Source organism: Kalmanozyma brasiliensis (assembly GCF_000497045.1).
Source record: "Kalmanozyma brasiliensis GHG001 unplaced genomic scaffold PSEUBRA_SCAF18, whole genome shotgun sequence".
NCBI classification, from domain to species: Eukaryota; Fungi; Basidiomycota; class Ustilaginomycetes; order Ustilaginales; genus Kalmanozyma; species Kalmanozyma brasiliensis.
The window spans coordinates 273,667-290,308 of NW_015961957.1; the positions used below are offsets into that span (position 1 = coordinate 273,667).

Genomic DNA, 16,642 nt, shown 5'->3' on the forward strand with positions numbered 1-16,642 from the left:
CGGAACAGCGCGTGCAAAGCATCTTCCACTCATAGCATTCGTTGAAGCGTGAACAAGAGCGAGGGCTCGAGGTTGTCTCGATCGAGTGTGAGTGTTGGTCTCGACCGTCTTGCTGGACCCTGAAAAGGCAAAAAATGTGACGCGGAAGGTGAAAAAAAGAAGCAGCACAGGTGCGGCGACTTTCTTCCGTCACCCTTCTCCTTTGCCACCACCTGCTCATCCCTTCCACAGCAGCTCGACTGGCAACAATGTCGTACGTGGTGCAAGCAAGTATCTTCGCCGGCGGTCTGGTCGTTGGTGCCGGTGGGGCTGTTCTTCTCTCGAGCAAGCACAAGCCCGCCCCCTCTGCAGTCACCCCGACGCAACAGCCTGCTGGTCCTGCTGCGACCACCACCCCATCCTCCGTGCCCGACCTCTACACTCTCTCCTCAACGGACGCCCTCGGGCCCGCAGGCTACCCAGGCCCGATCGCCGACTTCCTCCGCCACGCAGCCTACGTCTCATCCTACGACCGTCGACTGCGCCACCCCTCCTGGACAGCAGAACACCTCACCTCCGCCTCCCTTCAACGTCCTCCCGGCACCAAACCCGATCGCTCCAACTCTGTCTTCCGCGAGGACCTGCGCATTCCCGAACTCTTCCGCGCGCGCATGGCCGACTATTTCCGCTCGGGCTACGATCGAGGACACATGGTCCCCGCTGCCGACGCCAAGTCTTCCCAGCTAGCCATGGACGAGACGTTTCTCCTCACCAACATCGCCCCCCAGGTCGGGGCGGGGATGAACCGCGACTACTGGGCGCATACGGAGGACTTTGTGAGGAGGTTGACGGGCAGATTCGCCGATCTATACGTGTTCACCATTCCACTGTACCTACCGAGGCAGGGGGTGGATGGGAAGTTCAGAGTGAGCTACGAAGTCATTGGTTCTCCGCCTAATGTTGCCGTGCCGACGCATTTTGCCAAGGTCATTCTGGGAGTTGAACAAGCACGCGAGGGGAATGGCGCACCGGGACCGAAAGTCGAGTGGAAGAGCGGACTGGCCAAGGTCGGACTCGGTGGGGGGACGATGGCGCTGGGCGCGTTCGTTATGCCCAACAGCATCATTCCAAACGAGGCACCGCTGGAGAGCTTTGCCGTGCCATTGGAGACGGTGGAGAGGGCTGCGGGGCTGACACTGTTCCCACCGGCGGTCAAGGCGAGCGCCAAGAGGTTGTGCGATACGGTGCAGTGCTCGATTGTTGTCCGAGATTTCAGTGACAAGAGTCGGACGTTGACGGCGCCCGGAGCCAAGCCACTGCCTCTGCCTGCGCCTAGGTCGTAGATTACTAGGGAAGAGCAATCACATCCATCGACATCACCGCAACGTATGAAGTATTGAGAATGGACATCGTTCGAGAACTCCGCCCGAATAGAGCTCGTCCACGTCCCGCAAGCACTGCCTGAGAAGAATCACAAATTCAGGGTCTGTCGAAACGCGGGAAGAAGCACGGCCCGCTGGAAATTCGGCCACGCGCTCTGACCATCCTCCCCCTCATCACCACCATCACACGCGAAACAATGAGCATATCCACCCTGGCCTCGCTGGGCATGGCGCTCGGCGCGCCGCTCGTCTATGCCGATCAAGCGCACTCCATCTACCGCAAGCAGGACGCACGTGGCTTCTCGCACGACGTCTGTGCCGTTCTGCTCATCGCCAACATCACGCGCTGCTTCTTCTGGCTCGGCGAACGATTCGAATACGCCCTCCTGCTACAGAGCATCTTGATGATCGCGGCGCAACTGGGGCTGTTGTACCTGTGTATACGGTTTCGACCCGTGGGCAGGTGGAGTAAGAGCATCAGCAGTGATGGTGCGCGCGTTGTGTTTGATAACCAAGAAGAGAGGGTCGAAGGAGAGGGGAGTAGGAGTGCGCAGGAGGATCTGATGGATCTCAACGAGCCGGTGAAGCAGCAGGAGGAAGAAGAGGGGTATGCGAACAAGCAACCGCTGCTCGTCACGCTGGGTGGCATGTTGAGAGGCGGAAACTCTTCGTACGGTCAAATCTCAAACGACACGACGCTTCCACCGCCTAATACCGCCCCAACCAACTCTTCGATTCGGACTCGTCTAGTCTCGATGCTCAGCAGCCCCTCCCGACCACTCAACTTCTGGCAGTGGTCCGACTACAACTCCTACCTCGTCTTTCTCCTCCTCCTCATCCTACTCCTCACCCTTCTCTACCTCCTCCTCTCCTGGTCGTCCACCTTCATCTCCATCCTAGGCTACCTCGCTCTCGGCCTCGAGTCGACCCTCCCCATCCCACAGCTCATTTCGAACTACCGCCGCAAGTCTCTCGCCGGCTTCCGCTCAAGTGTTCTCGTCGGCTGGTTGGGGGGTGATAGCTTCAAGCTGCTCTACTTTGTGCTACGGGGAAGTCCGGTGCAGTTTACCGTGTGCGCGGTGTTCCAGCTGAGTGTGGATCTTGCCATTGTGGCGCAACGGGCGATGTATAGGGAGCAGACGGAGAGGGAGGAGGCCGAGATGCGGGGTGAGCAGGAGGAGCAGACTGTAGGAAGGAGAAGGGAGGGGGAGGTAGAGGTGGATGCCGAACAGCCAAGCAGAGGAGCGAGTGCGACCAAGGGGAAGGGGAAGGTGGCAGCAAAGGGAAAAGGAAAAATGAGGAGCGCGATGAAGGGCGGCAGGGCGCAAGAGGAGGAGGATGGATTGTTGCAAGGCCCAACGCACGTGATCAGCATCGAGGCGGATGACGACGATGATGAAGGAGACATCTCGAACGGTCGCAAGTGAGGTTGTGACTCTCAGGTGGAACCGGCGTTACTGCAATAGATGGGTTCTAAGTTCTTTTCTTCCAGAACCGAGTGTCTACAGATGTTCACAATGGATCCGGTCCAACTTGATCCTCACCGACCGCTGATCTTCTGCAACCAGCTCTTGCCGCCCTCCGCGCCTTCATTTGACACCTTCTCCCGACCCTTTCCCAGATCGAGCAGCGCCCTCCCCTCCTCAAAACTTCCCTCCACCCGCGTCGCCTTCTCCAACCGCCGCAACGCCAACGTGAGCGTCTTGGGCTCCATACTGAACGTGAAGCGGAACCATCCCGCTTTCGGGTGATGGTACTGCGTTCCTGGCGCCACAAAAACGCCCTCGTCCAACAATCTATCCACAAACTTGGCCTCCATCTCCCTCCCCTCCTTGTCCTGTGAATCACCATCGATGCCGCAGAACTGACCCAGGTTGACCAGGAGGAAGAAGCCCGAGTTGCTCGGGTAGTAGGGAACTTGATAATGCTTGAACCACGCCAGTGCGTGTTCGTAGGCCAACCCTAGCCTGCGTCGGTTCTCGCGCAGGTACCAGGCGAGGAACTTCTCATCCTGCAACCAGGTGTGCCACAAGTTCGCTGCTGGAGACGCGGACTGGGAGAGCAGCCCAACGGAGCTCATGGCGCGCTGGAGAGCCGGGTTGTGCTGCGAAACAAGAACGCCCAGTCGGAAACCGTTGACGGCAAAGTCCTTGGAAGCGGACGTGACGACATGCACATAAGCCGGGTCCAGTCCGCATTCCTTCTGCGTATCGATGGAGAGGATGCTCTCGAACCGCGCCGGCGAGGGAACATCGGAAGTGGTGAAGCACGACCGGGCGTAGATCTCGTCCGAAACAAAATGCAGTTGGTGCTCACCAGCGAACCGGGCGAGGGCGAGGACGGTGGATCGAGGGTAGATCGTGCCGGTGGGATTGTGCGGGTTGCACAGAATCAGGGCTTTTACTGGAATCCCCTCCTTCTTTGCTCGCTCGTATGCTTCTCGATAAGCAGCGATGGTCGATGAGGCGAACGAGGAGAGCTCTAGAGACTCCTTGGACTCCTCGCCTTCCGCGGGTAGGGGCAGATGCACTTCTACCACCCTCGCCTTGGCCCGACTGGTCAGGTCGTTATCGAACGCATTGTAGTACGGAGCACTCAGCAGGACTCCATCACCGTCATCGCAGATGTTCCAGAATAGCTCGTCAAGGATGCCCGTCGCTCCGCTTGCAATGGCAATGTGGTCCTCCGTCACCTTCTTCAGCGGCAGCGGCGAGTCGGTGCGTTCCGGCCAATCAGGTGTACGTTCGTTGAACAGCTTGGCAATCGACGTGAGCAGCCGCTTGGACGACGTGAAGCGGTCCGCGTACGTGAGGTCGGCGGCGGAAAGCTGGAGTCGATCCTTGGCGAGAAAGTACTCGAGCAGCTCAGGACGGCAGAGCGAATTGTCTGCGATGCCGGCGTTGATGATGCCGTCTGGGTTGGTGATGGGGTCGTACTGGTTGGCGAGCAGACGCTTGACGCCTTCGGGCAGGTCGAAGCCGCTTGCTCCTGCCGCACCACGACGAGAGAGGGTGGACGAGGTGTCATCGTCTTTTCGGGATGTAGAGGAGAGATCGACGTTGGACACTTTGGTCGCGAGGGAAGCCAGCTCTGGTGCTGCATCTCCTGCAGCCGAGGTTGCGATGGTGTCGGCCATATTCAGCTTCTATGGAGAGTCTGCGGAGTTAGGGTGGAAGAGAGTGTGCGAAGGCAAGGTTGGACAGAAGCTTATCTGACATGCTTTTTTTCTAGCGGCAGTCGGCATCTAAGTCGGCCTGTGCGCCATGTCGGCCGTGAGCGGACAGTGCGTATTGCCGCCGCGTGCCCCGCCTAAAAGGCGCGTGTTCGGGTGTGAAGCAGCGTCAGTCAGCCGAGTGGAGGCTGAACCGTCAATTCGTCTCCCATCATCTTGCCATCCCTACCTCTCCTCGTCCATCCACCTTCATCCTTCGCAGAGACAATCGCCAAGAATGACGGTCAAACGAGTCTGTCTGCGGTCCATACGGATGCTGCCAAAGCGGCCATTCGCTGCAACGTCACTTTCTCGTGCTATCCTCGCATCAACCACCGCGGTACCATTCACGCGAGCGCTCACCTACACCCGAGTGTTCGGCGAGAACGCTAATCAAGCCGAAGCGGCCACCCCGCTATCCTCATCACAAGCAACTCCAACCGCCGCCAAAGGACCTTCATCTCCACCAAGCCCGCGCCACGATGTCGTCTCTCGCTCGCGTCGCTCCATGCTCTACGTCCCCGGTTCGTCGGAAAAAATGATCAAGAAATCGCAATCCTCTTCGGCAGACACCATCATCTTTGACCTCGAGGACTCGGTCGCAGCGCACAAAAAGGGCTCTGCGCGAGAGACCGTCTTTCTGGCGCTCGAAGCTGCCGCGCGGCCAGGCCCTGAGCTTGCCGTTCGCATCAATCCTCCTTCGGCGGACCGCGGGTTGGCGGAGGACGACCTGGACATGGTCCTTCCCTCTCACCAGCTGCAGGCGATCGTGGTGCCCAAAGTGGAGAGCGAGGAGGATGTGGCACTGATCGTGGAGAAGGCGCGTGCGCTGCGGCCGGAAGGAGAGCCTCTGGCGCTGGTGCTATCGGTCGAATCGGCGGGAAGCCTGTTGCGCATGCCCCGCATCGTCGAGTCGATCCGGAAAAGTCTGGGCCAAGACCCTCATTCTGGTGATCTACTAACCACCACCGCCAAAGCTCCCGTTGCCGAGATCGTAGCACTGCTCTTTGCAAGCGAAGACTACTGCGCCTCCACCGGCATCCTGCGGACTCGGGATCGAAAGTCGTTGCTTTTCCCCCGCGCGCACATGGCCACCATCGCCAAGGCGTACAATCTGTCGGCGATCGATATGGTGTGCATCGACTACAAGGATCAGTCGTACCTGACGGAGGAGGCGGAAGAAGCGAAGCAGCTGGGATACGATGGCAAACAGGCGATCCACCCGGTGCAAGTGGATCCGATCCAACACACGTTCAACCCGACCGAGGAGGCGGTCGAGAGAGCAGCGAGGATTCTGTATCTGTACGAGGGCGCGAGTAAGAGCGATAAGGGAGCGTACGGATTGAAGGAGCAGGATGGGGGGATGACGATGATTGATCGGCCGATGTTGCTGCAGGCGAGCGCGGTGGTGGGGAAGGCAAGGAAGGCGGGGATGAGGGTTCCGGAGGCGAGCGAACTGGAGCAGAAGCAGGGGTGACTTGGCGGCTCCAGGGTTTCACGATCTTCCTTCAGGGTCACTGTTCAATGCAATTGTCGGTATTCACGATGAACCCGAATGTGAGATAGGTGTAGCACTTCTCGATGAGCAATGTGATTGCGGCGACACGAGATGAGATTGTGGGGTTGCAAGCGGATTTTTGTGGTGGACACCTTGAGCGCGAGCACGAAGACTGTCGGCCAGCCAACATCGCCGGATGCCGAATTTGATGCACGGCCAAAGTGCGGGGTAAAGAAAAGGCCACCCAAGCTCGCACGCACCTTGCCTTCTTCTTTCCCACACCACAAGCTCATCCTTACCAGACCCTCCGCCATCTTCGCTCCTCTAGACAAGCATAGAAGCAGTCATGTCGGCACGCAACAAAGTGTGGTTCTACTTTGACGTTGTCTCGCCGTGGTCGTACGTTGGGTTCCAGGTGATTCGACGCTATCAGAAGCTGTGGAACCTCGATGTGACGTACAAGCCGGTCAATCTGGGCTATGTCATGAAGGTGAGTTCTCTTCCCTCCTAGCCTTCACACTCTTCCATTTTGTACTGACGTCTCTTCCATTGATGCTGTTGCAGTTCTCGGGCAACAAGCCGCCCATCACGGTGGCCAACAAAGGCGTTTGGATGTGGCAGGAACGTGATCGCGCCGCCAAATTCTTCGGTGTCACGCTCAACCCGACCAAGACGTTCCCGATCAACACGATGTACCTCCAAACCTTCCTTTCGGAGCTCTCGCCCGCTGCCTCGCCTGCTGTGTTCGAGTCAGCCGTGGAAACATGCTTCGCCGCGATCTGGCACCACGACCTCCCCTGTGCGACGCGCGAGGATCTCGAAGCCATCTTTGCCAAAGCAGACCACTTCGGGCTGGGCAAGGACAAGGTAGGAGAAGTGCTGGATACGAGCATGTTGAAGGAGGCACGGACCAAGTTGCAGGAGGAGGCCAAGGTGTTGGTGGAGCAGCATGGACTGTTTGGTATGCCGAGCATGGAGGTGGAGAGGGCCAAGGATGGGGAGAAGGTGCTGTGGTTCGGAAGCGATCGTTTCGAGCAGCTGGCTGCTTGGTTGGAGAAGCCTTACAAGGGGCCGTTTGCCGATGGAAGCGTCGCGAAGCTCTGAGTAGTCGTTCTGAGTCTTGCTCAATCTTAGGTTGTCGGACGAGCTCGCAGCACGGGTGTAAATGCGTGTGCGTGATGGTGTGTCTTCAAAGGTAAAATCCAGTTACTTTTCCGCTGATCCAGCCTGCTTGGCCAGCTCCCCCACAATCTCGTACACCGCCTCGAACTGCTCGATGGTCTGCACCATCCTCGCTCGATACCTGCGCAGGTGCTCCACTATCCTTACTGGTAGATCCCACACGTGCGATCTCTGATTCCTTGCCATCAGCGAGTCATCTGCATCCCCGGCGAGTGTCCCTTCATGCCTCGCAACATTGATTGCAGCCCGAGCAATGTATGCAGCTGCTAGCGTCCCTGACCTCCCCACACCGGCCGAGCAGTGGATCCACGTCGGGGGAGGGGGATAGATCTTGGGCATGGCGACCTGTTGTGTCTCGTGCATGAGTTGGAGCAGCAGCGAAGTTGGAAAGACGCCGTGATCTGGCCAGCTGCTGAGATGAAATTGTGTTACCGCCCATCCGTTCTTCGAGCCATCCGTTTGGGCTGTGTCGATATGAATCACCCTCCTCACCAACGTCGCCTCTCCCTGTTGCAGCTCGATCTGCTTCTCCGACTCGCTCGTCACCTTCCATCCGTTTCCCAGCTCCATCTCTGCATCCCCTTCGCTCCCACTGACACCAACGCTGTGATTCGGCCAGTACTGATCGGCCTTCCTCCTCCCCTTTTCTATAAGCGGCGTGAGGTTGACCAACACTCGGACGCGTTGTTGGACGATGTGTGTGTAGAACGCGGTATACGTGTCCGGCGGCGGCGCTTGGCTTATGATGAAGCTCACGCTGGTCGGGTGAAAAGGTGGAATGTATGCTGCGTTGAGATAAGGACCCGGTAAGAGGGCATGATCGTATGCGAGGATGTCTCTGTATCGGTTGGCATCGATGTTTTCCGTGGATGTAGAGCGGATGGTCGTATAGCCAAGGTCGGGTTCAGAGAGTCGGAGGTGGTCGGTAAAGTCGAGCGCTTGATAGAGCGATGAGAGTGCTCGTCTTGATGGTCGTACGCCCAGCGACATTGTGTTTGTGGATGATGGTTGGCGAATGGATGAGGAAGTGAGCATTGACCATGGCCCATGTGGAGTTTTGGAGGCCGAATGATGTGCGGAGCACCGAGCGCTGAAAATTAAATATTTAATACTGACTTTTGATGTCTGCAAGCCACACAAGCACGGTCGATCCCCTTCTGGTCGAGAAACATGTCACTACAGCAGCGCGGCACTACCACCCCAGACCCGAGCGGCAGCTGAGCCTTGTTCGGCGATAATTCTGGAAAATCGAAAAAAGGGCACGTTGCTCGGCGCCGAGTCGAAGAGGTGTGCGTCACAGGAGTGTGCCTGATTCCAGAAACGGCCTTGATCGAGCAACCACCATCGACAACAACATCGTTTCGTTCGCTCATCACCATCATCTTCACCTATCAGCATCTTCACCTACTCGCCTGAACACAGAGACACGCCATCAAGGTCGCACTGAGCAGCGCAGCGTCGCCTCTGCACTCAACCTTGCTCATGGTAGCTTGAAACATCGCATTCAGAGCGGCTTCCGCACTTTCGCTCACCTCAGCTTCCTCACCCCACCCAATGTACCAGCTTCGTCGCAAACGACAGCGCTGACGTTCATGATGAAGAGCATAACAGCCTTGTCACTGCTCTTGCTGGCCCAGGCCTCCGCATGCCTGGCCGGCTCAAATCGACCAAATCGACAGGTCCCATTCTCATTCCCAGCCTCCTCATCAGCGCCTGCTCCCACCGCAGTCGCCAGTTCAGAGCTACCATACCACGAAGCACCAGAAACATATGCATACTCCAGATTCGTAGACGATGACGATCCGACTCCCGTTGCACCTCTACGTCTCTCTCACTCAGGTCTCTACATCAACCAGGCGCATGCACCTTCTGCGGTACATCGACCGGATCACTCGAATCAGACCGACCCTTTCCAGCCCCACCCGCTCGTTGTCCATTTCGACCCGACATTATACGCCTCGACCAGTGCGAGAGCATCCATTGGACCCGTGCGACTACGAACCCGAGACTTTGTCATGTCGCATTGCGGAAACAAAACGGGCGGCATCGAGGCGTGCGAGCGGGATGATCTCCACCTCTCTTCGCCAGATCACATTTCAGAGCCAGTATCGCATCCAAAGACACCACTCGAATCATGGACATTCGAGTCGGCAGATACCGTCGACTGCAAGGCGGGTGCCGACTCCCTGCTTCCAGGCGGCCGCTTCCACCTCGACGAACGATCCTGTCCGGGCTGGGCAAAGCTCTGGCAGTCAGTGCACCAGGCACGCAAGGACGATTCGCATGAGGTCCTGCAGAGTTTTGTCGTCAACGTCAAGCTCGACAAGCTGCCGTCAGCTTCATCAGATAGCGATCAGGTGGAGCAGCAAGTGGAGCAATTCTGGATCGGACACTTGCATCTCGAAGAATCCAGAGCATCGTGGCCACTAGCAGGCAATGCTCGCGACAGGCGGCCTGGCCAAGAAGACAGGACATGGCACCCCAAAGACGTCAATCGCATTGCAGGCGCCATGGAGAATCCTCTCATCCCCAAATCGTCCCGATACGTCAATGACCGTAACTTTGGCGTCTTTGTCGACCAATCTGCTTGGACACTTGGAGTGCAGATCAAGGTGCCATTGAGCATCACCAACCCAAGAGACGATGACGGCGATGACGACGACCCGGAAGACATCCACAACAAACGGGCCAAAGCGACCATGATGCTGCCACCGGAAGAGGTGTTTGCGCCAGTATCAGGTCAAGTGGTGTGGGCGAGGGACTACACATTCCGCCGACCACCCATCTACGGCCCTGCAGCGGGTGAGAATGACGAAGGCAGCTACTGCCTCATGATCCGCGACGAATGGTCGATCGTCTATCAGATCTTTGGCATCGATGGTGGCACCGTCAGCCTGCGCGAGGGCGACACAGTGTTGCGTGGTGACGTGCTCGGTCATGCCCTTCGCGAAGGGTTCTCGATCGAGCCACCCTCCACTGAGCCACCTGCAGACCACTTGGCATTCAAAGCGGATCGCCACGTATCGTTCTACCCGTACCGCTTCCGTTCGATCCAAGTGCGAGTCTCTCGACCCGACCCATCGTGGACCGAGTGGAAGTCGCCCGACGAAGCAGGATGGCAGTACTTTCATCCTCTACACGCCTTCACCGAAGGCAAGAACTACCGATCGAGCATCACACCCTACGGCTCGCCCACGCTGATTTACTTTGCCAAGCCCTCAACGGATCCGCTCAACACGCCGCCGAATGCGTATGCGACGAGCAACGATTTCTGGACCCCGACCCTCCAAGGACCGACCGAGATCATTGTCGGGTACGAGTACTTTCAGCAGACACCTGGGGATCCTGCGGATGGGATGGACAATCTGGCGGTGTATGCGCTGGATGTGGCGTTCAAGAAGAAGGTGGATGGGGAGCGAGCGCCGATGCGGGGGATGGAGTGTGACTTGGGTGGAACCACAGACCCAACCGGGGTGAGTGAGGAGGATCGGAAGTACTGGAGGAACGTGTTTGAGCATTCGAAATTGCCGAACAACTGGACACCCGCGCCATCACCACTTACCCAGAGCAACGCGACGATGAAGGAGGGCGAAGGAGAACCGTATCGGTGGACGAGCAAGCTGTTTGCACACTACATGCCCGCTTTCTCCCACGGACGCTTCTTCCCGGAGAAGATCACGAGTCAGTTTGACGAAAAGTCCAAGACGCTCTACTATTCGGCGGCGCGGACGGTGAGAGGCGAGCCCAAGATCGGCGGTGCGTTCAACGTGCAGGATGTGATAGATCAGGAAGGGGAGGAGGGTGGAAGGGGCAAGTACAGGCTGGTGGTGCGGGCGAGGGACTACTGGGGCAATGTGGGTTGCATTGCTAGTGACGTGCTGCTTACTTGATCGACGAACGAACTGTCAGAAATGGACTATGTTAACGGAGCCGGATCAGGTGTCAAGCATGTGTCTCTGCGTGACGAGGGCGTGATGAGGCTTGCCATCGGCTGAGATCTCGGGTATGTCAAGGGTGAATCTGGCCTAACACCACCGACATGGCTGTCTGGCGTCGACGGAGTTTGAATTTGCGAGCCCTGTTTGCGCCTCGAGCTGAAGCTTCCCGCGTCGCTTCATACGTTGACCAAAACGGGCATCTACATGGATATGCAGCGTCAATCATGGGTCAGCGGTACTACATTGCTCCTTGCTCAGCCATCATTGACGATGCGAGAATAGCAACTGCTTCAAGAGGACTGATAGAAATGCCTCAAGTTGTCTCAGTCTGTGCCGCCGCCACGCGCAAGCCAAAGTCGATTTTCACCTGTCAGACGCCCTCATTTTCAGAAGTCACACACACGCACAGCCCACACCCAACGCGAGAGCATCAGTGAGACTGTCGACGTGCCGCACAAAAAAGAAAGTTGGCGCTTCACACCTGCAGATTCACACGCCTTTTTCCATATCCTCTGGTTGGTGGGATGATGGCATTCACTGGCCTCATCGACCAACACCATCTCATCTCCCTGTTCCTTTCATCTCCGCGTCGCCAGCTTCATTCCGTCTCGTTGCATCCTTCCTTGCGCTTATCCACCCACCACCTCTGGATTCTCTCCTTCAAGCCACTCGACCCGCGCTCGACAACACACAATCAGCTTTCCTCCTCTCGTGCAACGTCGATTCTCTCCTTCACATCGTTGTCATCGATTCGGAACACCGCACTTTCTTCATCGTATTGCGCTGCTCGAATCAGATTCAGCCACACTAGTATCCAATCGGTCGGACTTCACCCACTGTCCTCTGCAACCGGCCCTCATCGCACAGACATACTCCATCGCGCTCGGACCTGCGCCTAGTCGGACCCCCGCAGATCGACGCGCTCCATTGTCAGAGCGCTGGCCTTTGTTCCACGCCCACCTTCTTTGCGTGCCAACTCAGCTTCTTTGGAGTGCTCTCTCACCTCCGCTGCTTCATCTAGCGCCCTCGCTTGCAGCTCGTACACGCTAGAACCATCCAAACCCGTGTTCGCATCCATGACGCTCTCCCACCACAGCGAATAGCATCCTGCTTCGCTCCACATCTTGTCGCCCCAACCATCGACGCCAGTGTTTGAACCCGCACACTTCGCCCACACATCACAGACGCGCTTGCATCGCGCTCAGACCGCGCCCGTCATGCCTTTCACCCACTCCTACTCGTCCTTGGGCATCGCGGCTCGTGACAACCAGAATAGGGGCCCACACAATCTTGGCAACGGCAGCACCAGCAGTATCAGCAACAGCCTCGACATCAATGCCGCTGACTCGCCCTCGACATCGGACAACGATTCGTCTTCACGATCGCGCCTCTTCTCTTCCGGCCGCAAGTCTCCGGACCCATTTCGTCGCTTCCGACGCCTCTCCTCGTCCAATGAGCTCAACATTGCTACCGCCCCTGCCGCGCTAGACGATAGCCAATCCTTCGACTCGCAGCAGAGCTACAATGCTGCTTACACCGACACGCGCATCCCTTCGTATCCTAACTCCAATGGACGTGCCGCTTCGCCGGCTCCCCTAGAGACGCCACGCTCGGCTCCACCACCTCTCCCCTCGCCTACCACCAAGCCTGCCTTTCTGCGGCCCAAGCGCACAAAGTCGTCCAGCATCTCGATCCTCACTTCAGGCCTCGGCCTGCGCTCAAGGGATGCAACTCTGGATCCTTCTCCAAACACGGAAACCCGACGTCGACATCGAAAAAGCGCGTCTCTCTCCGGATCCGATGTCGACCTTTCAACCTTAGCGATAGACTCGCAGCGTGCTATCACACCGCAGCCCGTGCTCCGTCCTGCATCTCCCTCGCCTTCGCTATCAGGCAACAACTATTCGACACACCGCGATACCTCAGTCCGACCCGCCGCTTCATCCAATCCTTCTGCATCATCTTTATCCAAGCAGCACAAGCAGGCATGGTACCAGGCACAGCAAAAGACCATCGAGCTCGACAACCCCAACAACCGCGGTGCACACGACGCTGACTCCGAAACGGCAAAGCTGTTCCCACTCAACGTCGCTGTACCAGACCGAAGTGACCGTGGTCTCAGCTCTCCCCCCGACTCACGCTCGCCTCGACCTGTCGTGGACACCTATCTCTCCGAAGAAGAGATGTCTGCGGCTGGCATCCAAGTCATCCGGCGTCGTGCTGATGAACCTGCAACGGCCACTCCTGCTAGCTCGCAAGACTCTCAGGGTCTTCAGACGCCACGCTCGCGCGATCAAGCGACGCTGCCCGCCATGCCTGCACGGCTATACGGAGCAGATCAGCCCGACTTTCTCGAGTACATCGACTCACCCGCCGAAAGCAAGCAGCACAGTCCAAGGCTTGACCGTAGCGCAGATCCACCAGGTTCCTCTGCTTCAATGCAAGACGCCATTTCGCATTCGCACACCAAATCCAGCAGCGGCAGCATCTCGGCTTCCTCCAGCGGCTCGACCGACTACGTGCCATTCTCGGCTAACGACACTTCCTCAGCTCACAACGGCAGCACGACCAGCCTGGGCAGTGGCAGCAAGCATTCCTTTTCGTTTGCCAAGCTCCGACGACCAGGTGTCAAGCAGAGCTCGCCACGCTCCTCCGCACCCAACTCGTCCAACGAAGACGTGAGCGGCAACAGGACGTTTCTCTTCCCCTCTCGCAACCAGCAGAGGCAGCAGCAGCAACAGCAGCACTTTTCTGCGTCAAACGGCGACGCAGCTGCCCCAGGGTACCTCAAACCGGGGCCGGGCTCGTCGGCGTCTCCGTTCCTCAACAAGCATTCTGCTACGGTCGGACGTGCATCGGGCAGTATCAGTGCTGGTCACACTGCCAAGAATGGTCTCGCCCAGGTGTTCAACGGTGGCAGCTCTTCGGCTGCTACCGTGGGCCCAGCGTCCTCCGTCTACAGTGGTACTGCGAGCAATGGTGTTCCTCCACCGAAGCCACCCAAGCCGAAACCGAGCCTGCTCACAGCTTTCCCACGCTCCGGTGGAAGCAACCGTTCGCTGTCGGGCTCCATCTCCGCTCCCAACACCGCACCCTTGGAAACGGGTCCCGAGTCGCTCCGCCGCATCGCAACTAGCCAGCAAGGTACGCTTCAGCCCCCCGCGAGTGCAGGGCCCGGCGCGGGCTTCTACCGCAACATCGCGCATTCTCGATCGCAGGAAGCAGTGGCAGAGGCGAGGTTGGAGGCAGAGGCACTGCGGGCGTCGGCTGGTACGCCGCTGCCTCCTCCACGTAGGCTCAACCCATCGCGGGCAGGTGGAATGTCGAACTACTCGCAGCAGTCGTCGACGCCCATGGGCAGGACTGTTTCTGGTGGCTCGGGCGGCGTGGTTGGTGCGCTCGGGCAGGTTGGACAGCTGGGCGCGGCCATGGGAAGGAAGGGCTGGGACTTTATGAAGACGCTTCAGACGAACACTGCTGCAGGTGGTGGCGTTTTGCCTGCTCGCAATGATGGTGCACCTGGCTATCGCACCGGCGGGCACTCTTCCGCCGCTGCTATCGCTGCAGAGAACGAGCCGACGCGCCAATGGCTGGCTCTGCTAGACGCGCCTGACTCGACCCGGCGTCCATCAGAAGGCATCTTCGGTGCACCCCTCAAAGACGCCGTTCTCCGCTCTCGCCTCTCCAGCCTGACCTCCGATCCTCCCACCGAAGACCACCTCGGCGTCCCCGACCTTGGCTCTGAGTTCAGCGCGAGCTTCATCCACTCCCCTGGCGCGACCCCACGCGCCTCGGTCGCCGGCACCACCCCCACCGACCCGCTGAGTCGCGAACAGGCGCGCTGCCTCTACCTCCCGCGCATCGTCGTACGCTGCATCGAGAGCCTCGAGAAATGGGGTCCCTCCGAGGAAGGCATCTACCGCATCAGCGGTCGCAGCAGTCACACGTCCAAACTTCGCCTTCACTTCTCGGATCCGCGCAACGATTTGAGGCTTGACGAGATCAACCCTGCGGATCTGGATATCAATTCGGTGTGCAGTGTGCTCAAGAGCTATCTACGCGAGTTGCCGGAGCCGCTGATTCCATTGGCGCACAGCAAAATGCTCGATCAAGCGGTGGCGCGATTGCTTGCGGACACCGACGGCGGTACAGATGCCAAGAGTGACGCTCGAGCGGCGAATCTGACACCAGAGAAGGTCGCCGACGAACTCGCCCCGCTGATGCGACGCTTGCCCGTGCACAACTGGTACCTCCTACGCGAGCTGTCGTGCCATCTGGGGATGTTGGCACAACCCGAGGTGGTGAGGAGCACAAAGATGCCGGTGAGCAATCTGACGTTGGTGCTGGCGCCGACGGTGAGTATCTCGTTGCCGTTGCTGCAGGTGTTGGTGCGGCATACGGAGGTGGTGTTTGCCGGACCGGTGCCTTGTGAGGATGCGGTGGGGGTGTCGGTGTCTGCTGCGGCTGCCAAGGTGAGTTCGCCGGCAAAGGAGACCAAGCGTCCCTCACCGCCACCGCGACCGGTCAAGCCGGAGAGGTTGTCGCCGGCGAGCAAGCTGCCTGTGCTGGTGCGAAAGCGCGCGTCGTCGATGGGATTGGGCGCGCTGCTCTCTTCGCCCACTCGAAGTCGCGCTTCCCCCGCGCAAAGCAGTCCGCAGCCGCATCGTCGCACGCCATCCACCACGCCCTCTTTGGAACTTCCCGACTTCATCTCTGCCTCGGCCAGCTCGCCGGCTGCAGACCCCTACTCGCGCCCCTCGACGTCGCTCGGCCACTTCGCCTCCTCTCCTCCGGCCAATCGAAGCACGTCAGGTACACGAGACGACGCCTTTGCACCGGGAGACACGCCCATCGCCCGATACTACGCGCGCACCCAATCTGGCGTCCTCACCCCCACGCTCTCCCCGCACCGCATGCCTGCATCCTCGCCCAACCTCGCGCACCTCACCACCTCCCCCATGCTGAGCGATTCCGGCTTCGACGAGCCGCGCAGTGGGCGGACGAGCGCACTGGACCGACCGAGGCCACCCACAAGCAGCAGCGCCAGCTTCTTCGCCGGGCGCAGTCGGAGGACGGACAGTGTGAGTGTGCTCAGTGCAAGTGGGAGTGCTGCGAGTGTCGATGGGGAGGGTGGCACGAGTCCGTTACGGATCACCAAGCGATCGACTATGCTGGCGAGAGAGGGCGGGAGGAGTGAGGAGGATGTCAAGGGGAGGGTGGAGAGGTATTTGCAGAGCGGACCGGGTCGTGCTTAACGCTGAAACAGAGGACCTTTTGGGGAATGTTCACACCCGGGTTGCTCACACCTGTCACTCTCACATCGGATGAAATTGGCCTGCCTGGGTCACACTTTGCATCGCACTGCCTGCTCCGAACCGGCCCCGTCTGAGTCTGAGTCCAACACGCCTTTCATCCACACCGTCACGTTGCACAGGCCGCACATCCTCACCAT

General features: G+C 58.8%; 8 protein-coding genes across 8 annotated transcripts; 6 read left to right on the forward strand and 2 right to left on the reverse strand.

Moving 5' to 3' along the window:
• Window positions 1-248: 248 nt before the first annotated feature.
• Window positions 249-1,322, forward strand: PSEUBRA_002269 (DNA/RNA non-specific endonuclease; the record flags this gene model as incomplete). Its single annotated transcript, XM_016435428.1, has 1 exon — window positions 249-1,322. The coding sequence occupies one exon, from the start codon at window positions 249-251 to the stop codon at window positions 1,320-1,322; it is 1,074 nt and encodes a 357-aa protein (XP_016293171.1).
• A 236-nt stretch (window positions 1,323-1,558) lies between these two features.
• PSEUBRA_002270 (uncharacterized protein) lies at window positions 1,559-2,788 on the forward strand (the record flags this gene model as incomplete). Its single annotated transcript, XM_016435440.1, has 2 exons — window positions 1,559-2,632; window positions 2,675-2,788. The coding sequence occupies 2 exons, from the start codon at window positions 1,559-1,561 to the stop codon at window positions 2,786-2,788; spliced, it is 1,188 nt and encodes a 395-aa protein (XP_016293172.1).
• Window positions 2,789-2,901: 113 nt separating this feature from the next.
• On the reverse strand, window positions 2,902-4,497 carry PSEUBRA_002271 (Aminotransferase, class I/classII; the record flags this gene model as incomplete). Its single annotated transcript, XM_016435430.1, has 1 exon — window positions 2,902-4,497. One exon carries the CDS (start codon window positions 4,495-4,497, stop codon window positions 2,902-2,904), a length of 1,596 nt encoding a protein of 531 aa, XP_016293173.1.
• A 349-nt stretch (window positions 4,498-4,846) lies between these two features.
• Window positions 4,847-6,049, forward strand: PSEUBRA_002272 (Aldehyde-lyase domain protein; the record flags this gene model as incomplete). The annotated part of the gene is made up of 1 exon (XM_059464815.1): window positions 4,847-6,049. The coding sequence occupies one exon, from the start codon at window positions 4,847-4,849 to the stop codon at window positions 6,047-6,049; it is 1,203 nt and encodes a 400-aa protein (XP_059321253.1).
• Window positions 6,050-6,416: 367 nt separating this feature from the next.
• PSEUBRA_002273 (DSBA-like thioredoxin domain protein) lies at window positions 6,417-7,174 on the forward strand (the record flags this gene model as incomplete). The annotated part of the gene is made up of 2 exons (XM_016435419.2): window positions 6,417-6,560; window positions 6,635-7,174. The coding sequence occupies 2 exons, from the start codon at window positions 6,417-6,419 to the stop codon at window positions 7,172-7,174; spliced, it is 684 nt and encodes a 227-aa protein (XP_016293174.2).
• Window positions 7,175-7,276: 102 nt separating this feature from the next.
• Window positions 7,277-8,242, reverse strand: PSEUBRA_002274 (Protein-tyrosine phosphatase, receptor/non-receptor type; the record flags this gene model as incomplete). Its single annotated transcript, XM_059464816.1, has 1 exon — window positions 7,277-8,242. One exon carries the CDS (start codon window positions 8,240-8,242, stop codon window positions 7,277-7,279), a length of 966 nt encoding a protein of 321 aa, XP_059320754.1.
• A 605-nt stretch (window positions 8,243-8,847) lies between these two features.
• On the forward strand, window positions 8,848-11,142 carry PSEUBRA_002275 (uncharacterized protein; the record flags this gene model as incomplete). Its single annotated transcript, XM_016435426.2, has 1 exon — window positions 8,848-11,142. One exon carries the CDS (start codon window positions 8,848-8,850, stop codon window positions 11,140-11,142), a length of 2,295 nt encoding a protein of 764 aa, XP_016293176.2.
• A 1,265-nt stretch (window positions 11,143-12,407) lies between these two features.
• Window positions 12,408-16,445, forward strand: PSEUBRA_002276 (Rho GTPase-activating protein domain protein; the record flags this gene model as incomplete). The annotated part of the gene is made up of 1 exon (XM_059464781.1): window positions 12,408-16,445. One exon carries the CDS (start codon window positions 12,408-12,410, stop codon window positions 16,443-16,445), a length of 4,038 nt encoding a protein of 1,345 aa, XP_059320755.1.
• Between the last annotated feature and the right edge of the window lie 197 nt (window positions 16,446-16,642).